Source organism: Lepidochelys olivacea (genome assembly GCF_965140295.1).
Source record: "Lepidochelys olivacea isolate rLepOli2 genome assembly, chromosome: 11".
NCBI classification, from domain to species: domain Eukaryota; kingdom Metazoa; phylum Chordata; order Testudines; family Cheloniidae; genus Lepidochelys; species Lepidochelys olivacea.
The window spans coordinates 3,226,814-3,248,864 of NC_140421.1; the positions used below are offsets into that span (position 1 = coordinate 3,226,814).

Here is a 22,051-nt window from a genome sequence, read left to right on the forward strand (position 1 = left end):
AGGAGGGAATCAGAATAATAATGAATAACAACATCCCTTTTGGACATAAACCATCTCCCTGCCTAGGGCTTGTCGGTAGGGAAAGGTTAGCGGTGAAGCCATAGGAATGATACTGCCAGGTGAGTGCTGAGGGCCAGGTGAGTGTTAAACTAATGGGTTTTAGGCACCTAAATACCTTTAAAAACCAGGGCCTCTTTCCTGTTTCTGTGGCAATTCAGGTAACTTGCACACATGTAGTTATTTACCAGGATGAAAAAGCAGAGAACATTAACATCGATTTCTCTCTCTCTCTCTTTCTTCCCTTTGCATCACCGTGTTTCCTTTCTCTTCCACTGTCTGTCCTTCCCTGCCTTGCTCCTCCATCTCTCGTCTTTCCCCCTCAGAGCTAGATGGGGAGGCAGTAGTTGAATCTGATGAAGGTAAGAAGGGATATTTTCTCTTTATTCATGTTAATTCTTTTGGCCAAAAAGAGAAGCTGAAACTGCTAAGCTCATTAATGGTGAGACATCTGGTTGGCTTGATTTGTGTGGTATGCAGAAGGGTCAAAAGTGCATACAGGATTGTACCGCAGTGCGGCCTGCCAGGGAATTATACGTAGGAGCTAATCTCGAAGCAAATAAATCCAGGTAGAGCTGCCTGAAACTGAAGTGTGCAGGAAAATGATCAGATATCCAGCAGTGGCATTTCAGCCTCTGCCCATCACTTGGTTCCTTGTGCTCTCGCATCATTTCCTGTCTTCTGGCAGGCGGTACTTCCTGGAATGCCGTTCCCACCCCAGTGAATCAATGTGCCGTGAGATCATTGCACTGGCTTCTGCAGAGGTTCGTTCTGAAACCCAGTCAGGACGGTGCCATGAGATAGAGCCGCAGCCTTGGGGTACACTGCTCTCTGTCCTTCCCGCACGCCCCACAATGGGGAAGTAGTGATGCTGACCACTGTTCTTTTCACCTTGGTCCATGCTTCCCTCAGTGTGTGTACAGCCAAGGGACAAGCCTAGGTGAAAGGTGAAATTTTCATAAGTGCCTAAGTCCCATCTTCAACAGCGGCAGAGCGTAAGGATCCAGAGGACAAGAACCCGGGTTTGCAGGGCTCGGGGTGACAGCCGGGCAGCTGTAGCAGAGGCGTGATCCACACGTTATAAACCCTGGGGGGCACAACACGCCATGGGAAGTGCTGCCCACGCGAAGCCCCGATTGGCATCACCACCCATGACCTCTGATTTGTCCAGGCACGCTATTTAAGTGGGTAGGGAGTTGCCGGAAGCTGTCTGTGCAACCTGGCAGTACCTGGCCTGCTGCGACAACAGGTGCTTCTCTTGTTCTCTGACCTATGGCCCTGACTCCAGCTCCGACCTTAGGCCCGACTCCTGGTTTCTGACTCCGGCTGTGACCCCTCGCTTGACTCCTCCTCCCGCCACCAGGGCCTACTCCTGCTCTGACCGCTAGGCATGGCTCCTGGTCCTACCCACCAGGCCAGACTGCCACATTCTGGTTGTGGAACCGTTGGAGAACCATTGACTTTCAGTAGGGCTTAGCCTATGTCTACATGGCAAAAGGTGTGCGTGGGCTAGCCTACCCAAGCTAGCTTCCCTCCAGCTAGTCTCAGTGAAGACAGTGCAGCATGGGCAACAGACTTTCAAAGAGCTCATTTCCAATTTAGGTACCAAAATAAAGGGCCACATTTTCTTAACTGCTGAGCCCCCAGGAGCTCCCATTGTGACCACAGGGATAGATTTCACAGAGGTCAGTTCTCAGCGACTCCTGAGACATTAAGATAGTTTTGTGACCGATACCCTAAGGCCATAAGACTCCCAAGCTCTGTGCTTTTGCTGACCCGAGGGGAGTGAAAATATAAGCAGAGATACAGAGCTCATGAATTTCAGATGCCATGACATGCTTTAGAACAGGTTCACTTGCGGTGCAGTTTGTGCTTTCGGTGGCTGCAGCCTTTCAGACAAATCAAACGGTCCGAGCGGAATGACAAACACGGTTAAACAAGAATGTGCAAGTGTTTATAAGTAGGGGATGTTAGCTTCAAACGAAACATAAGCAAGCGCCTTGTGGATACAGAAGTTAAGAGCTTGGAATCTACACACCTACACAATCTGTCTCTGTGCTTTCCTACTTCATGTGCTGCAGCCGGATGGTGATGCTGTGTTTGAGATGGCACTTTCCTTCAGAATCTCTGTTTTCAGTCACTTCTGAGTTACTCCTTGGGCTGAGTTTTTTGCATGTATTTCAGTCCCGTCTGGACCTCTCTGGGGAGTTTCATAAGAATCTGTCCATTTTTGTTGCACCCAAAGCAGTCTTGGCAACCTCTCATGATTGTACCACAAATCTTTATCGTGGTGTTTATCTTAAAGACCCAGTTCTTGGAGTCAGGAGATTACAGGACAATTTCAGCTCTAATTAAAAAACAAAGTTTCTGGTCCTTATGGCTGCAGAGAAAAGCCTAAAAACGTGGCGAGAGCTTGCTGCAATTTTTGTTGTTGTTCAAAATGTTTTTCAACAAGAAAATGACTTTTTTGGTCAGAATGGCATTTTCTGTGGCTAATCTCCTTTTTCTACCATTTTTGCCCATTTTTCATTTAAAAAAAGGGAAAATTGCAGCCCAAACCAGAATATTTTGGGAGTTTGGCTGAATTCTTTTCAGCCAGAAACAGACAAATGTTTGATTTTTCAGGTTTTCGGTGGTTTGACATAACCCCAAAATCCTTTTGAAGAAAAATTTGGATGAAAATGAAAACGTCTTCATTTTTATCACAATTGTTTTGTAGACCAGGTTGAACTGTGATCCCTACAGTTCAATACCAGAAAGGAAATAAAAAAGACATGAGATTTTTTAAAATAATACATTTTGAGTTCTTTTAAAGCCAATTTCATGGGGTTTAGGGTCTGACTCATGCGTTTTGAACACTTTGGGTTGGCAATACTGCCTAACCATTACAACATTCTTTCACCCATTTTCTGCATGACTCAGATAATTTGTGTTTTAAAACCTACCATGTTCTGGCTCCTGAAAGAGGACCAATGCTTTTGCCGCGGGGAAGAAATTAGCTGAGCGAGTTGACTTTTTTTGAAAGAAAAAATTTTAGATAGAAAAATGCCCTTCCCCCCAAAAAACGATGGTTTTGATTTTGTCAGTCTGTTGTGGGGTTTGTGCCTTTTTTCCTAATACATTTGGAAAAAGCTTCTGTTTCCCCAAAACCAGTTTTCACAGATGGAACATTTTGGTGACGTTTTTAATAACGCTTTTGATAAAAAGAGGGGGGAAAATGTGCCCACAAATTTGGGAAATGGAAAAAAGTCTGTTTTTTGAACCCAGTGCAAAAATGCAAAACTAACAAAGTTTTGAAATTTTCCACATTTTTTCCCCCAACTACGTTTAGAATGGTTTCAGAGTAACAGCCGTGTTAGTCTGTATTCGCAAAAAGAAAAGGGCGAGTACTTGTGGCACCTTAGAGACTAACCAATTTATTTGAGCATAAGCTTTCGTGAGCTACAGCTCACTTCATCGGATGCATACTGTGGAAAATACAGAAGATGTTCTTATACATACAAACCATGAAAAAATGGGTGTTTACCACTACAAAAGGTTTTCTCTCCCGCCACCCCACTCTCCTGCTGGTAATAGCTTATCTAAAGTGATCACTCTCCTTACAATGTGTATGATAATCAAGCTGGGCCATTTCCAGCGTAAATCCAGGTTTTCTCCCCCCCCCACCCCTTTTCTTTTCAACACACACAAACCCACTCTCCTGTTGGTAATAGCTTATCAAAAGTGATCACTCTCCTTACAATGTGTATGATAATCAAGGTGGGCCATTTCCAGCACAAATAATAAGAATGTCTGAGGAAGGGGGGGGGTAGGAAAAAACAAGGGGAAATAGGTTACCTTGCATAATGACTTAGCCACTCCCAGTCTCTATTCAAGCCTAAGTTAATTGTATCCAATTTGCAAATGAATTCCAATTCAACAGTCTCTCGCTGGAGTTTGGTTTTGAAGTTTTTCTGTTGTAATATCACAACTTTCATGTCTGTAATCGCGTGACCAGAGAGATTGAAGTGTTCTCCGACTGGTTTATGAATGTTATAATTCTTGACATCTGATTTGTGTCCATTTATTCTTTTACGTAGAGACTGTCCAGTTTGACCAATGTACATGGCAGAGGGGCATTGCTGGCACATGATGGCATATATCACATTGGTGGATGTGCAGGTGAACGAGCCTCTGATAGTGTGGCTGATGTTATTAGGCCCTGTGATGGTGTCCCCTGACTAGATATGTGGGCACAGTTGGCAACGGGCTTTGTTGCAAGGATAGGTTCCTGGGTGAGTGGTTCTGGTGTGTGGTGTGTGGTTGCTGGTGAGTATTCGCTTCAGGTTGGGGGGCTGTCTGTAGGCAAGGACTGGCCTGTCTCCCAAGATTTGTGAGAGTGTTGGGTCATCCTTCAGGATAGGTTGTAGATCCTTAATAATGCGTTGGAGAGGTTTTAGTTGGGGGCTGAAGGTGACGGCTAGTGGCATTCTGTTATTTTCTTTGTTAGGCCTGTCCTGTAGTAGGTGACTTCTGGGAACTCTTCTGGCTCTGTCAATCTCTTTCTTCACTTCCGCAGGTGGGTCTTGTAGTTGTAAGAAGGCTTGATAGAGCTCTTGTAGGTGTTTGTCTCTGTCTGAGGGGTTGGAGCAAATGCGGTTGTATCGCAGCGCTTGGCTGTAGACGATGGATCGTGTGGTGTGGTCAGGGTGAAAGCTGGAGGCATGTAGGTAGGAATAGCGGTCAGTAGGTTTCCGGTATAGGGTGGTGTTTATGTGACCATCATTTATTAGCACTGTAGTGTCCAGGAAGTGGATCTCTTGTGTGGACTGGACCAGGCTGAGGTTGATGGTGGGATGGAAATAGTTGAAATCATGGTGGAATTCCTCAAGGGCTTCTTTTCCATGGGTCCAGATGATGAAGATGTCATCAATATAGCGCAATTAGAGTAGGGGCGTTAGGGGACGAGAGCTGAGGAAGCGTTGCTCTAAGTCAGCCATAAAAATGTTGGCATCCCGTGGGGCCATGCGGGTACCCATAGCAGTGCCACTTAATCGGCGTGAGCATCTGCTCTCTATTCTCTTCTGGCCCCTGCAACTCTCCTTAAGTGTTCAGCTTGTTCTGTGCTTTGTGCAAAGCCCAGGGATGGTCTAACAGAAGTGCACCCTGGGGTGGATGCACCCTGGCACTCAGAAAGGTGCACCTGGAGAGTCAGTAGCTGCACAGCTGGAAGGGTGGGACTGAGCCCATGGGAATGCGACTGTTTTCATCGGATGTGTAAAGCGAAGCAGGGTTTAGCTCGGCACTATGGAAACTATAGCTGTGTTCCTGTCCGCGTGTACATTGATAGATACATCGATAAATCCCTGATAGATAATGGGATAGAGAATTTGGCCAATAATATAGTCAATTAGAATAGAAAGGAGCTGCAGGTTTTTCTGCACTAGTCCTCTAGTCAGACTGTCTACACTGAATTTGTGCATTGTTGATTTATGTTTAAACAGCATCTTTTTACAAACAAACACACGTGCACACACGCATTCACACACACACCCCAATCTTTTGAAGTCAACGTCCAGTTTTGCAAGTGAATTATGAGCACAAAATCGCAGGTGCAGATGTTCAAGTTCTAATTTACTGGATGGTCCTCCAGATCTGACCAGCTGAATGCTGAATATCTGAATTTCTACCTGCAAGGACAGAGAATGGATTGAGGGCCCTTTAAAAATAATACCCTGTGTGTATCCGGGTGTCTCTCTGGCATTTGGGGGGTTATAATGAGCTCCCACCCACCCTCAATTGTTCATGTGTCTCTTCCTTTGTTCTTAAGATATCATCCATAGAGCCCTTGCAGAAAAATCAGAACAGATGAGCTCTACATTTTTAATCTAAAAAAATATGCCAAACTCTCTTTTCTGCCCCCAAACTTGGCACACCCACCTCCTCTCTTCTTTGCCCATGCCCCTGATTTCCCTTGTGTCGCTGCCGTTCTGCAGCCGTTTCTCCCGAACCCCTGGCAGGCGGACTCATGCACTTGGACTGGCGAATTTTGGTCGGGGTAGGGAGCAGGATTTAATGACTGAAGCGGGGGAAGGTGTATTACCCCCATTCTGCAGGTCACCCTAAGCAGCACTTTGGCCCCAGGCCGAGCGGACCCAAGTGCCGGGTTCAGTGAAAATCCCGAAACCCAGCTGGAATGTTCTGTAGGAAAAGATTAGCCCAGCTCCCTTCAGAGGTCAGCTCCTGCCCCATCTGATTATGCAGGGTGGGGCAGGGCTGGACGGAGAGCTTATACCAGGAAAGGGGAACCTGGTAGCCTCTACCCCAAAAAGCTCACGGGCTACAGGCGATCAGACAAATAGACCATGGCTGTGGGGGGAGGAGACTGGGTAACAGAATAATAGGACGTGCTCACTTCTTAGCCACTCAGGAGCCGCGGCGACGTTAACTAATCACCGTAGGGGTCCGTTTTATTTCCAGCCGTGTATTGCGTATGCCGCCCACTGCACTAGAGATGCCAAAGATCTCTGGGGTTATCTTACCCCCGGCCTTGCCTACGCGGGACTGGCTCCTCCAGTGAATTGTAGGAGGGGAGAAGGGTCCAGGGGAAGATGGGGGTCTCTGATGCAGTCGCTCACGGAATGGAAAGGCTGAAAAAGCCCTGCTGCTAGACACGTGGCTTTGCGAGACAAGGAGGCAAGGCCGGCTGGTGGGTGAATCTCAGGTCTTTGCGGGCAGTGCCACTCCCATCATATGGGTCCCTGGTATGACACCCTCCCCCGCACCTCGTTTCCTTCAGCAAGAGGCAGAAATTCACGCTGGGTGCTGGCCGGGAGAAGCGGGAAGGCAGCTTGGCACCAGCCCACAGTGACGCCAGGCCCTGATGGGGCATGGACAGCATTCGCAGGAGCCGCCTGTGGGCTAGTGGAGAGGGATCCCACTGGCGAGGACGGGCGGGAGGCAGAGGGTGAAGGTTCCCGAGCCTCCTGGACTCGCTCACGCACTCAGACGAGGCCACGGTGCGGCCCTGCCGCCCAGGTAAAGGCAGGGTCAGGGCAAGGTCCCCCAGGCAGGCGGGGAGTAAGACAGCCAGGGAGGCAGGGAGCATGAGAACGGGGCGCCTCTGTTAGGGAAAGCAGGAACAATCCCAGGGCTCGTTGCCTTCTCCTCGGAGTGGGGGCTGCAGAGGTGGGGGGAAGGGATGCAGGCAAGAACTGGGTGTTTATACCCGGGGGGATTGGGGCCAAAGGGGGAGCTGGGCAGGGGGCAGAGGAGGAATGGGGTGAGTGCGGAAGGGGGTAGGAGACGGAAGCCTTGTGGGGCTGAAGCGGGAGGGCCCAGAGCTCTGGGAAGAGTCTCTGAGAAGCCGCCTCCGGGGGGCAAAGGGGAGGGGTCTCTAAAGCCTGGAAACCGTGCGGCTGTCTGAGCAGGGTGACCGCGTCCGGAGCTGGCAGGGCGCAGGGGGGCGGGGGGTCTAGGCGACGGCTCTGCTGCCGTCTGGGGAACTCGGTTAGTCAGCTCTCTCCGAATGTGCCCGGCTTCTACATGTTGGGGGGCCAGATCCGGCAGCTGGTGTAAATGAGCGTTGCTCCACTGAGGTCAGTGTCACGCTGCTTTACGCCCACGGGGGAGCTGACGTTCCGGACATCGCCGATAGTCTGGGCGGGCGCGGGGCCCTGGAGGGCAGCTCGCCCGGCTCGCCGCGGGGGTGACCCGGGCCAGTGGCTGCTCAGCGGGTTTGTGGCTCGCAGGGTCCAAAGAGAGGGGCCTGGCGAGCATTGTACTGCCGTGCACCGGCCGTGTCGGAAAGCCGCCTAGTTCTGTCGGGTTCCATCCCCTCCGGGCGTAGAGAGCACCGGCTCTGCCATCCTTCCTGCCACGCAGCAATGGGGTGGGAAGGATGGGAGGCTGTAGCAAGGTTTCTCCCCTCATCATTGGGAGTTACCTTTGTTTGATTTCAGAGTAGCAGCCGTGTTAGTCTGTATTCGCAAAAAGAAAAGGAGGACTTGTGGCACCTTAGAGACTAACCAATTTATTAGAGCATAAGCTTTCGTGAGCTACAGCTCACTTCCTCAGATGCATATCGTGGAAACTGCAGCAGGCTTTATATATACACAGAGAATATGAAACAATACCTATTCCCACCCCACTGTCCTGCTGGTAATAGCTTATCTAAAGTGATTTCCAGCACAAATCCAGGTTTTCTCACCCTCCACCCCCCCACACAAATTCACTCTCCTGCTGGTGATAGCCCATCCAAAGTGACAACTCTTTACACAATGTGCATGACAATCAAGCTGGGCTATTTCCTGCATAAATCCAGGTTCTCACATCCCCCCCACCCCCATACACACACAAACTCACTCTCCTGCTGGTAATAGCTCATCCAAACTGACCACTCTTCAAGTTAAAATCCAAGTTAAACCAGAACATCTGGGGGGGGGGGGGTAGAAAAAAACAAGAGGAAACAGGCTACCTTGCATAATGACTTAGCCACTCCAAGTATCTATTTAAGCCTAAATTAATAGTATCCAATTTGCAAATGAATTCCAATTCAGCAGTTTCTCGCTGGAGTCTGGATTTGAAGTTTTTTTGTTTTAAGATAGCGACCTTCATGTCTGTGATCGCGTGACCAGAGAGATTGAAGTGTTCTCCGACTGGTTTATGAATGTTACAATTCTTGACATCTGATTTGTGTCCATTTATTCTTTTACGTAGAGACTGTCCAGTTTGACCAATGTACATGGCAGAGGGGCATTGCTGGCACATGATGGCATATATCACATTGGTGGATGTGCAGGTGAATGAGCCTCTGATAGTGTGGCTGATGTTATTAGGCCCTGTGATGGTGTCCCCTGAATAGATATGTGGGCACAGTTGGCAACGGGCTTTGTTGCAAGGATAAGTTCCTGGGTTAGTGGTTCTGTTGTGTGGTATGTGGTTGTTGGTGAGTATTTGCTTCAGGTTGCGGGGCTGTCTGTAGGCAAGGACTGGCCTGTCTCCCAAGATTTGTGAGAGTGTTGGGTCATCCTTTAGGATAGGTTGTAGATCCTTAATAATGCGTTGGAGGGGTTTTAGTTGGGGGCTGAAGGTGACGGCTAGTGGCGTTCTGTTATTTTCTTTGTTAGGCCTGTCCTGTAGTAGGTAACTTCTGGGAACTCTTCTGGCTCTATCAATCTGTTTCTTTACTTCTGCAGGTGGGTATTGTAGTTGTAAGAAAGCTTGACAGAGATCTTGTAGGTGTTTGTCTCTGTCTGAGGGGTTGGAGCAAATGCGGTTGTATCGCAGAGCTTGGCTGTAGACGATGGATCGTGTGGTGTGGTCAGGGTGAAAGCTGGAGGCATGCAGGTAGGAATAGCGGTCAGTAGGTTTCCGGTATAGGGTGGTGTTTATGTGACCATTGTTTATTAGCACTGTAGTGTCCAGGAAGTGGATCTCTTGTGTGGACTGGACCAGGCTGAGGTTGGTGGTGGGATGGAAATTGTTGAAATCATGGTGGAATTCCTCAAGGGCTTCTTTTCCATGGGTCCAGATGATGAAGATGTCATCAATATAGCGCAAGTAGAGTAGGGGCTTTAGGGGACGAGAGCTGAGGAAGCGTTGTTCTAAATCAGCCATAAAAATGTTGGCATACTGTGGGGCCATGCGGGTACCCATAGCAGTGCCGCTGATCTGAAGGTATACATTGTCCCCAAATGTGAAGTAGTTATGGGTAAGGACAAAGTCACAAAGTTCAGCCACCAGGTTAGCCGTGACATTATCGGGGATAGTGTTCTTGACGGCTTGTAGTCCATCTTTGTGTGGAATGTTGGTGTAGAGGGCTTCTACATCCATAGTGGCCAGGATGGTGTTATCAGGAAGATCACCGATGGATTGTAGTTTCCTCAGGAAGTCAGTGGTGTCTCGAAGGTAGCTGGGAGTGCTGGTAGCGTAGGGCCTGAGGAGGGAGTCTACATAGCCAGACAATCCTGCTGTCAGGGTGCCAATGCCTGAGATGATGGGGCGCCCAGGATTTCCAGGTTTATGGATCTTGGGTAGTAGATAGAATATCCCAGGTCGGGGTTCCAGGGGTGTGTCTGTGCGGATTTGATCTTGTGCTTTTTCAGGAAGTTTCTTGAGCAAATGCTGTAGTTGCTTTTGGTAACTCTCAGTGGGATCAGAGGGTAATGGCTTGTAGAAACTCGTGTTGGAGAGCTGCCGAGCAGCCTCTTGTTCATATTCCGACCTATTCATGACGACAACAGCACCTCCTTTGTCAGCCTTTTTGATTATGATGTCAGAGTTGTTTCTGAGGCTGTGGATGGCATTGCGTTCCGCATGGCTGAGGTTATGGGGCAAGTGATGCTGCTTTTCCACAATTTCAGCCCGTGCACGTCGGCGGAAGCACTCTATGTAGAAGTCCAGTCTGCTGTTTCGACCTTCAGGAGGAGTCCACCTAGAATCCCTCTTTCTGTAGTGTTGGTAGGGAGACCTCTGTGGATTAGTATGCTGTTCAGAGGTATTTTGGAAATATTCCTTGAGTCGGAGACGTCGAAAATAGGATTCTAGGTCACCACAGAACTGTATCATGTTCGTGGGGGTGGAGGGGCAGAAGGAGAGGCCCCGAGATAGAACAGCTGCTTCTGCTGGGCTGAGAGTATAGTTGGATAGGTTAACAATATTGCTAGGTGGGTTGAGGGAACCATTGCTGTGGCCCCTTGTAGCATGTAGTAGTTTAGAAAGTTTAGTGTCCTTTTTCTTTTGTAGAGAAGCAAAGTGTGCGTTGTAAATGGCTTGTCTAGTTTTAGTAAAATCCAGCCACGAGGAAGTTTGTGTGGAAGGTTGGTTTTTTATGAGAGTATCCATTTTTGAGAGCTCATTCTTAATCTTTCCCTGTTTGCTGTAGAGGATGTTGATCAGGTGATTCCGCAGTTTCTTTGAGAGCGTGTGGCACAAGCTGTCAGCATAGTCTGTGTGGTATGTAGATTGTAATGGATTTTTTACCTTCAGTCCTTTTGGTACGATGTCCATCTGTTTGCATTTGGAAAGGAAGATGATGTCTGTCTGTATCTGTACAAGTTTTTTCATGCAGTTGATAGATTTCCACTCCATACGGCTAAATGCAGTGCCTTGCATAATGACAGGTTTCAGAGTAGCAGCCGTGTTAGTCTGTATTCGCAAAAAGAAAAGGAGGACTTGTGGCACCTTAGAGACTAACCAATTTATTAGAGCATAAGCTTTCGTGAGCTACAGCTCACTTCCTCAGATGCATATCGTGGAAACTGCAGCAGGCTTTATATATACCTTTGTTTGAGAGGATGGAGCTGGGCCACTGCAGATGGTTGCCCTGCGGCTGTCTCGCGGATTGCAGGGCAACGCGTGTTCCTGCGGCGGCCGACAGAACGGCCCGGACTTGGGCTCATGGTTCGACACAATGGTGAGTTTCGGTTCTCGAGACGATCATTGCTGCCTCTTGGGGTTCAGAGAAGCCATCTCACTTCACCCCCAGCGTGCACCAGTGCACCCCAAGGGCCTGCCCATCCTTCCCCCTGCCGGTGCTCTCGGGACACACCGCAGCCATGTTAGACCAGACACTGAACCCAGCTGCTTCCAGAAATGGAACGAGGCCGTCCTGAGGCACCAGCCCTGTGGGCGTGACAGGCTGAGATCACCCTCAGCAATGCAGTGGGCAGAGATGGGGGAGTCTTTAACTGCCTGGCCAGATGGTGGCTCCTGTTTGCTTTTCTCACCTGCGGCTCGTAAGAGAGAGAAGCTGGGGGTTGGAAATGCAGAGATGGGAGAGTCCATTTCACTGCGGGCCCAAGAGGGCAAATTCGGGGTAACCCCGGGAAGGTGGATGCAAGGATTAGATCCAGCTCATTCCTCTGTTGGTGAACATACTTGGAGATAAATGCCTCGAGGTTGGGGGACGAGGGTACGTCGAAACTCGAGCTGGGTCTGTCTCATTACACTGCCAGCTCCCGTGTAGACGTAAGAAGTTCAGTTTGGCTGGATCTAAATTAAGGCGCCCCCTGTCTGAGAAGGCACCTCCCAAGCTGCCAGGCCGCAGCTGGGCTTTGCACCTTAAAAAGACACCAGGTTTTGTCTGCCATGGGCACCTCGTGTGATTGATTTCTCCAGCCCATAGAAACCGTTCCCGCCTGGTGGAGTCACAGTCTCATCTTAGGAGTGAGCCAGTGTGCAGGGAGGTGGGACAGGGGTTACTTACGGCCAGTCATACAGTAACTCTGCTTAGCCAGCTGCATGTCTGGCGGGGGTGATTCAAAAGGATCTATTTTTAAATGATGACGAGGACTGACTTCTCATGGGCACAGTGGTGCCTGCAATGTGTAACAGGCACGAAGCTGTGTGTTGCACAAGACTCATGTAGGGAGGAATGACGGGGAAGACGATTCAGAGGGGGCCGGGGGCTATGTCACACGTTGCATCTGTTTTGGCAACGCCCTAGCTGGGTGGAGGTGGGGGGATTTCATTCATTGCTTGGCGTGGGATGATGGGGATGCAGTGGATTTCTCAGATCAGCTGTCGCGGCCGCGACGGGGTTATCGATTTGAAACGGGGTGACTGATATTCGGGCCCTGGCTGTGATCGGCCCCGATCCTGAGCTGCAGCCAAAGGGCACATGCACGCCGACCTCCCCGGGTCAGTCGCCAGCTTCACCCTTCCTTTCCTTTTGCCCCCCAGGTTCCAGGACCTATGTGGAGTCGGTGGCCCGCAAGGCGGCGACGGGGGGCGGGGGGACGCCCCAGAGCCCCCCAACTCCACAGGCCTACAGCACAGAGACACCAATGAGGAACGGGGCCTTCATGAACTCCTTCACCTCCCCCAGCCCCATCTCCACCAGCAGCCCCATTCACAGCATGGACGGGTAAGGAGAGCCGGGCACTGGGGACCACTATAGTGCTGGGTTTAACTCCAGGAGTGCTTTGCCCTTCAGCCCTTCCTCACCTGAACACGCCCATCAATGACCTGGGTCACACGAATAAGGGCCGTGCTGTGGTCGGTTTGCAGCTGTGCATTCTCATGCTTCAGGGTGTCAGCTGTCACCACAGGGTCAGGAAGTGTGTGTGTGTAGGTGGTTGTGTCCAGGGGTACATGGGGGTGTGGCGGGGAGAGTGTGTTTGGGGGGACAAGGGTGTGTGTGTGTGTGTGTAAGGTTTTTCCCGTGTGTATTCGAGAGGGTCTGCGGTTGTGTGGGTTTGAGGGGGGGTTGTGTGCATGAATGAGGATGTGGTCGAAGAGAGGGTGGGTGTGTACAAAACAGTGTGGGGAGGGGGTGGGTGTAGCTGGTTGTGTGCAGGGGAAACAGGGGTGGATGTGTGGTTGCGTGTGCGCTTGGGAGGTGTGTGGGGAGGTGCGCATGAGGGGTTTGCATGTGCACACGTGTCAGGGTATGTGGTGGGCACACATGTAGGGTTGTGTGTGCAGGGGGGTGATTGGGAGGGCGTGTCCGCGGGTGTGATCGGGAGGGCGTGTCCACGGGTGTGATCGGGCGGCAGTGCAGCGTGGGGAGTGGGGATTGTCCGCTGGCTCGGCCCCCTCGCAGCTCGCGCCCCGGGCTTGCTGTTGCTCCTGGCTGTTCCCTGCCGGATGGAGCTGCGGGGACTGGGTGCTGCAGGGGGCCATCCTGCGTCTGAAAGGCTGCTCCTGTCACCCTGTGTCACGGAGTCCCCGGGCGATGCTCTGGAACTGCTCCCTACGAAGCCAGGCAGGACTCTGGGGAAGTCTCCTTTCTGGGAGCAGCCTGTCTGCAGGACACACAGCTCCCCCGGCTTCCACCTTCCTGGGTCTGACCTCGGAGCATCCAGCCTCCTCTGCCCCTCCGTGCGCTTCCCACAGCGAGTCTGCCCAGGCAGGGTCCTGGGGAAGCCAGAGGGTCCTGCCCCCCAACTCCGCAGTCAGACGTGACTCTCAGCCAGCCAGTAACACAGAAGGTTTATTAGACGACAGGAACATGGTCTAACACAGAGCTTGTAGGTGCAGAGAACAGGACCCCTCAGCTGGGTCCATTGTGGGGGGCAGTGAGCCGGACAACCACGTCTGCCCTTCACTCCATGTCCCCAGCCAGCCCCCAACTGAAAGTCCTGCCAGCCCCCCCTCCTCTGGGCTTTGTCCCTTTCCCGGGCCAGGAGGTCACCAGATTCCTTTGTTCTCCAACCCTTTAGCTCTCACCTTGCGCGGGGGAAGGCCATCGGTGGCCAGGAAACAGGGTGTCGGCCATTCTGTGTCCAGACCCCTGCACATACCTGCCCTCTAGGGCTCTGCAACGATCATACACCCTTATCCCACCCCCTAGATACTTAAGAACTGCATAGGGGAAACTGAGGCACCCCCACATTATTCAGAGGAAACATTAAGAACAGTCCTGCTTCGTCACACCCTGGCCCTAGCTAACCCCTTCCTCTCCTCTCCCAGTGGGCTGGGATAGACACTTCTCATGCCCAGTGGGTGGGCAGGGCCCCAGCGAGCCCTCGGACCCCAGCAACCCCCATTCTGGGAGTAGGAGGCCTCACAGCCCTTCCTTCCCTTCGCCCGCCATGCACAGAGCCCCTTTCTGACTTACCCTGATTAGTCCAAAGGCCCCCTGTCGGGCGGTGCTGAGCCCCAAGGCCTCCCTCCGAAGCCAGTGAGTTCTGGGGGTGCCCAGCACCAAGCCATTGTACAGGATCAGGTCCCAAACGACTGACCGACTCCTGAGAAAAGTCCCCTGGAGCGGCTGCTCCTGCACGCCTGGTGTTCCCCCTGAGAGCCTGCTGGGCTCATTGCGAACCATGTGGGGCTGCATGGTTTTGACCGAGGACACGTTCAGGTGCATGGCTGCAATGGTGGGTTGGTCACTGCTCAGGCCCGGGTGACCAATCAGTTGGTATTCGGTGCCCCAGGCATCAGGGGAACCCAGGACACAAAAACCTAAGGCCCTGACCACCAGCCATTTTAATCCGGCCCTCTAGCTCCCACTGGGGAGCGAGGTCTGGGGCTTGCCCTGCTCTGCGCGGCTCCCAGAAGCAGCAGCATGTCCCCCCTTCGGCTCCTATGCGTAGGGGCAGCCAGAGGGCTTCGTGCGTTGCCCCCACCCCAAACACCACCCCTGCAGCTCCTATTGGCTAGGAACCGCGGCCAATGGGAGCTGCAGGGGCGGCGCCTGTGGACGGGGCAGCGTGCAGAGCCGTCTGGCTGCGCCTCCGCATTGGAGCCGGAGGCGGGACATGCCGCTGCTTCCAGGAGCTGCTTGAGGAGGTAAGCGCGGCCCAGAGCCTGCACTCCTGATCCCCTCCTGCACCCCAACCCACAGCCCCAGCCCTGATCCCTCTCCCTCCCTTGAACCCCTTGGCCTAGCCCGGAGCACCCTCCTACACCCCAAACCCCTCATCCCCAACCCACCCCAGAACCTGCACCCCCTGCCAGAGCCCTCACTCCCTCCCATGCCCGAACCCGCTGCCCCAGCCCAGAGTCCCCTCCCACACCCTGAATCCCTCATTTCTGGCCCCACCCCAGAGCCTGTGCCTCCAGCCGGAGCCCTCACCCCCTCCCGCACTCCAACCCCAATTTCGTGAGCATTCATGGCCCGCCATACAATGTCCATGCCCTGATGTGGCCCTTGGGCCAAATATTTGCCCACTCCTGCCCTAGTTCCTTCTGCAGTTCGGTCATCCCTGCTGAGCTGCATGGTATTATGAATTTCTTCGGAAGGTGTCACCATGACCAGGGCGTCTGGGCATCAGTCCCATCACGTATAGACTCAGAGAAGAGCAGCCCCCTCTGCTCTCTCTTCCCTCCACGGGCTGAGCTGTTTGCCGACCAGAGACAGAGCCAGAGAGCAGGGGGACGTAGGCATCGGCTTCCCTGCTGGAAGCATCCTGCCCTTGTAGGGGAAGGTTCAGTAGACAGAGGGGCAGGATGGCTGCATTTCAGTGTTGTGTCTAGCTGTCGATCGTTTGTTTCAGCATGATCCAGTAGACAGGGCCAGGGGGAATGGAAGTCAGGAGAACTGGGTCACTGTGTCACCTGGCCAGGTCACTTGGCTGCTCCGTGCCTCAGTTTCCCTATCTGTGCTATCGCTAGAAGGAAACACACTCTCCTTTGAGGATCTGGGCCTGAGCTCTCTAGATGCTTTCAAAGCTATTCAGACATCTAACGCCCTCTGACATCAGTGGAAGTTAGGGACCTGAATCTTTGGGGACCTGGTTCTGACTTGTACTATCGTGATGTATTTGTCTAACACTCTGCAGGATCCTTTGGGTTGTAAAGTTCCTCCTGTTGCCTCAAGATGGCACAGTGCTGCTGGGTTGGGCAGGGGCAGACCTGAGCTTTCAGGCTAGATACAGAGGAACAAAGTTTCAAAGCTTCCCACCTAGGCTGCCGTGCTGGCAAATGGCTGCTTTGCGCCTACCTGTGTTTCCAGCCAGCCGGTGGGTATTCCAGAAGGGAGGTCTGGTGTGGGCACGCACCGACAGCAGTTTGCAGCCAGATGCTAAGCTGGGACGCTGGAAAATGGGGCCTTGGCACAAGCACCTGGGGCCCGACGGAGCCAATTCCACAGCAAAGGGAGGGTGATCTTGTGGCTCGGACACTGAAGTGGGGCTTGGGAGGTCTGGGTTTGATTCCTGGCTCTGCCACAGATTTCCTGGGTGGCCTTGGGCAAGTCGCTCACACCCAGATCCTCAACGGTATTGACGCACTTAACTCCCACTGAAATCAATGGGACTTTAAGGATCTGGGTCTTGCTTTACCAGTGCCTCAGGTGTGGTGTGGTGCCTGACCTACACGAGTTGCCCTGAGGGTACGGTGATGTGCACCAGAGGGAGGCCAATAACTAACTCAGGCAGCAGTGAGCCTGGCGTGGAGCAGTGCGAGCTGAGCTCGTCCCTTGCCTTTCCCAGGGTGTCGATCCGCAGCTACCCGTCGGAGAGCAGTGCCCACAGCACAGCCATGCCCCCGCGGCCCTCGGCCGAGTCCAGCTCCCGGGCGCCGTCGGCACACAGCAGCTACCAAAACGCCTCGCCGGTGTCCTTCAGCCAGGGGGGCCCCGCGGGCTCCCTCTACGTGAGCCCCGAGTACCCTGATGGCCGAGCCGGCGCGCAGCAAGACACCCACACGAGGCCGCAGCCCCAGGTCAGCGTGGTGGGTGTTCACGTCCTGCCGGGGAGCCCCCACACCCTTCACAGGACGGTGGCCACCAACACGCCGCCGAGCCCCGGCTTCGGGCGAAGAGCACTCAATCCCGGCATGGCAGCCGCTCCCGGGAGCCCTGGCCTGGGCAGGCACCCCGTGGGCACCCACCTGGCTGGGACCCCGGGCAGCCCGAGCCTCGGTAGGCACCAGGCCGCTAAGGGAGGCGGTGCACCCGGCATGGCCGGCAGCCCCAGCATGGACAGGCACATCATGTACGGCTATTCCACCCCGGAGGAGCAGCGCCCCACGCTGTCCCGGCAGAGCAGCGCCTCGGGGTACCAGCCCCCCTCCACTCCGTCGTTCCCCATGTCCCCGGCCTACTATCCCGGCTTGAGCAGCCCGCAGTCCTCCTCCCCGGACTCCGCCACCTACCGGCAGGGCAGCCCCCCGCCGCAGCCGGTGCTGCCCGAGAAGAGGAGGATGTCGGCCGGGGAGCGGTCCAACAGCCTGCCTAACTACGCCACGGTGAATGGCAAGATGTCCTCGCCCGTCTCGAGTGGCATGTCCAGCCCCATCGGCGGGAGCAGCGTGGCGTACCCGCACACACTGCCCGACTTCTCCAAGCTCTCGCTGCCAGGTAAGGGCTCACCCATCGCGGCGCGGGAGCCCTAGAGCATGGGGCAGGTGCCCGGGGGCAGGCCGGAGGGGGTGGGGGTGGGGGGGGGGCTATGGTGCTGGAGGACACGTTCTCTCCAAAGGCCAAGTGCTCTCCAGCTAGACGGCGCTGTCCTTCACAGCCTGCTTCAGAGCGGACTCCCCTGAGGGCTTCTCCCCCCACCAGAGGGCCTCCCCTGAATGATCAAATGGATCTTGGGCTTTCCCCTCCTTTGCACCTGCCATTAGCAATGGGTCGGACCCTGGGTATAAATCCCAAGGTCCTGGCTCAGTTCTCACCCAGTCCTCACTCGGGCCGCGCTCCCGTTAGCTGGGGAAGTACATTAGGGTTGGGACCCGGCAGGGTATCTGATGTACTTAGGGTCCTGGCCAGCCCCTCAGCGCACTGCTCGCTCTCTTAAGATTACGTGCTGCGATCCGCAGAATGGGCGCGCTCCACTGTTATCCCCGGGCATCTGCACAGCACCCTCCTCCTCCAGAGGCTAGATTATTTCCTGCTCGCTGCGCTCCTTTAGGCTTTCCCCTGAGGGCCGCTATTACTCTGGTCCCAGCGCTACTGTCCTGCCTACCGCTGCTCTGCGATTCTGTCCTCTGCAATGCAACCTCCTGCAGGCACGTGCCCTACAGTTCACAGAGCCGCTGGGAATGGTAGGGGTTGCGTATCTGCTTTGCTTCCTACGTCAGGAGACATAGATATAGGAGTCACCGCTGGTGCCCAGGCCCACCCCCTCTTTTCCTTCTTCTAAAATTAGCGGTCAGAATCAAAACAGGAAAATACAGAGCTAGCATCAAAGGAAGAACCACCACACAGTTGATGTCAAAAACACAACAGCTTGCAGGCCGTGAGGTCAAAGCAACTCGGTCGGATATAGTCCTTTGCCCTGCCGCCTGCAGGGCAGAGCTGAATCCAGCACTCTTTGGGGAAGGCTTTTGGAAAGGGGCACCGTCTGCTTCATCATACTCGGTCTGAAAGGATTCGAACTGCGCCTGTCACAGGTGACCCCTCAACTGCTGTTGCCCAGTGTAGCTCCCCGGAAATCAGTGCAGCTAAGAGCTGGTCTTGTGGATTTATACGGCCAGCACGGCGCGCCCTAGGTCATAAGCCGTCCGGTCTCGGTACGTCTGACAGGTTAGGCCGGGGGGGCCAACCAGGGCTCCGGAGTTGCATGCGGCTCTTCAGAAGTTAACCTGCGGCTCCTTGCATAGGTGCCGACTCCGGGGCTGGAGCGACAGGTGCCAACTTTCCAATGTGCCGGGGGAGGGGGGGGGTGCGCTCACTGCTCAACCCCTGTCCTGACAGGGGCCTGTTTTCACCTCCCAGGAGGTGTTTCAGTAGTGGCGGGTTGGAGGGAACCCGGGCCTGCCCTTGACTCCGGGTTCCGGCCCAGGGACCCGAATGGCAACAGCTGTCGGCAGCCGACCTTTCACTGCCAGAGTTGCTACATTTCCCTGGGCCTCTTCCCCACAGCTCTCCTGCTTCTCTCTCTTAACGCCTTCTTCACCCTTACCTTAGGGCTCCTTTTCCAGTGGCTTGAGGTTGTCTTCACTACCCAGCCCTTCAGCTGCACTTCCTCTCCTCTGGCCCCCTGGCTTTTTTTGGCCTGACCGGAGTGAGCCCTTTTATAGTATCAGAGGAGCCTTAATTAGAGTCAGGTGGTCACATTAGCTTAACGGCCTCACCTGACTCTTTGCAGGTTAATTGGAGTCAGGTGTTCTCATTAGCCTGGAGCAGCCCCTGCTCTGGTCGGTCAGGGAACAGAAAACTGCTTATCCAGTAGCCAGTATATCTGCCTTTTGATACTCTGCCGTACCCAACCAGCCTGGGTCTATCACCCCACGTATGTCCCTGATCCTTCAAACTCTTGAGCACATGCTTAATTCTCAGCATATAAATATCCCCATCAACATCAACGGGTTTAGAAAGTTGAAGCCTGTGCGTAAGTGTTTGCTGGCTCGGGGAAGCGGAGGTGCCCTTGTGATCTCCAGATGGAATTAGTGGTGGGGTCAGGATATTTACAAGGGTTAAAGGAAGATTAAGATATTTATACTTTCAAAGAGATGCAGCTAAACAAGACCAGTAAGAGTATCTGTTCCTGTCCTGTTCTCTGGGAGGGCTGCACCGTGAGATCCCTCTGAATTGTGAATCTGGAGTGGCTATAAACATGTCTCGAATGCTTCCCTTGATTGTTTCTCTCCTTCCCCTCTCTCAGACAGCAGCCCCGAGACGCGGGCCAACGTGAAATTTGTCCAGGACACGTCCAAGTATTGGTACAAGCCAGAGATTTCCAGGGAGCAGGGTGAGTAGCCAGCCCCAGTGAAAAGGAGCAGCCGGGGGGATGGGAATTGGGAATCAGTGTGCACGCATGTGCTGGTTCTGAGAACCATGTGGGTTATCCTGGTCCTGGGTCATTTTGCCCACATCCTGGCGTTATGGCTGCCCACATCCTGCCTGGGCTGTCCCTGGTAGATGGGCGTCTCTATCGCGCCGTGGTTCTTTCCAGGGATCCCATCCGCCCAGGGTGGTTGCACATTGTGGCTGCTTGGGTGACTCTGGACATTGGGGATGATCTTGGGTTAGACCCAAGTAGCCGCAAGAGACCGACCCATTGTGTGCCAGAGGCAGAGAGCAGGCAGGCCCGAGTGCACTGGGGGCAATGACAGGGAATGGATTTGGTGAGATACACCCAGATGACCCCAGCAGGAGATCCACGCTCCATGCTGCAGAGGAGGCGAAACCCACCTCCCCCAAGTGCCTGCCAATCTGACCTGAGGGGGAATCACTTCCCGATCTCACACCTGTGTTTGGGCTTAGCTCTTCCACTCCTCTCTGCCAGCAGCCAATCACCGATCCTCTTGGCAGTGCTGGAGCCCTGTTCCCGACCCGTCTCAGCCCTCTGCTCGTTTGTTAACTCGCTTGGGGGCATTCTCCCCACATTGCTGCGACCCAGCCTGCCGCACCCCCCCGACTGGCATGACAGAGGGACGCCAGTCCGAGAGCTACCGAGAGCTAGTCCCTGCAGAGGGATAGCAACCTGGCCAGGGCTTGTCTCTGTTCCTGCTGGCAATGTTGCCAGTGTTTGCACTTGGCTAGGAATCTCCCCTCCCGGCCCCTCTGAGAGCCGCTCCTTGCAGCCGAGAAATGACCCCACAGTCTATCCCAGACCTGTTCCCAAGGGAACCTCTGCTGGAGGCTCGGGCAAGAGGAGACAATGGGGCTGTCTGAGGAAGTGGCTCCTGGGGGAAAGGTTGTGGGTAAGTGGCAGGTAATGGGAGAGAGGAAGGATGGTTTGGACCCTACTCTCGGCCCCAGGAAACCCCAGGTTCAATTCCTTGCTGTGCCACAGACATTCTGTGTGACCTTGGACAAGTCATCGAATCCTAGACCTGGAGAGGGGAAGGGTCCTTGAGAGGTCATCAAGCCCTGCCCATAGCAGGACCAAGGAGACCTCGACCATCTCTGACAGGGGTTTGTCTAACTTGGTCTTAAAAACCTCCATTGACAGAGTTCCCACAACCGCCCTAGGAAGCCGATTCTGAACCACCCTCATCCTGAGAAAGTTCTTCCTAGTAACTAACCTAACTGTCCCTTGCTGCAGATTAAGCCCATTTCTGTTTGTCTCGTTTTCAAAAGGGATTTAGGCCCTTAGGAGCCTAAATCCTACTGCCCATCAATCTGATTTAGGCTTGTAAGTGCCTAAATCCCTTTTGAAAATGAGGTGTAGGTTCCTAAGTCAGTTAGGCATCGCAACACCGAGCACAGTGCTGCCTACATACCTACATGGGCCTTATTGTGTGTGTGCCTCAGTTCCCCATCTGTACATTGGCACTGCCCTACCTCACAGGGGTTGTGAGGATAAATATGGTAAAGACTGTCAGGTGCTCAGATACCCTGGTGAGGGGGCCAGCTAAGCACCTAAGATACACAGGAGAAGATGATGGGGAAGCCGGCAGGAGGGACTTTGAATAAGGTGAAGCTACAAAAGTTTGTCTCTGGATGCAAATTTCAGCTCTTCAGGGCCAGGTCCATCTTGCAGCCTGCTGGTGCGTTGGAAGCTGCAATGCACCCCAGGCTCGCAGTCTGCCTGGAGGAAGAGTTAGGCCAGGGGCTCTCAACCTTTCCAGACCACTGTCCCCCTTTCAAGAGGCTGATTTGTCTTGCGTACCCCAAGTTTCACCTCACTTAAAACCTACTTGCTTACAAAATCAGCCATAAAAATACAAAAGTGTC

General features: G+C 53.5%; 1 protein-coding gene across 14 annotated transcripts in view; it reads left to right on the forward strand.

Annotated features, from left to right (window-relative positions):
* Positions 1 to 22,051, forward strand: part of TNS1 (tensin 1) — a 298,282-nt gene that overhangs the window by 256,987 nt on the left and 19,244 nt on the right. For all 14 annotated transcript variants that reach the window (XR_014713659.1, XM_084643936.1, XM_084643941.1 and 11 more), the window contains 3 exons: positions 12,721 to 12,904; positions 16,917 to 17,785; positions 20,034 to 20,120. Coding sequence is in view for 13 of the 14 variants with exons in the window: in XM_084643936.1 (XP_084500062.1) it covers positions 12,721 to 12,904; positions 16,917 to 17,785; positions 20,034 to 20,120 (1,140 nt within the window). In the remaining variant the exon portion in view is untranslated. The remainder of the gene's footprint in view (positions 1 to 12,720; positions 12,905 to 16,916; positions 17,786 to 20,033; positions 20,121 to 22,051) is intronic.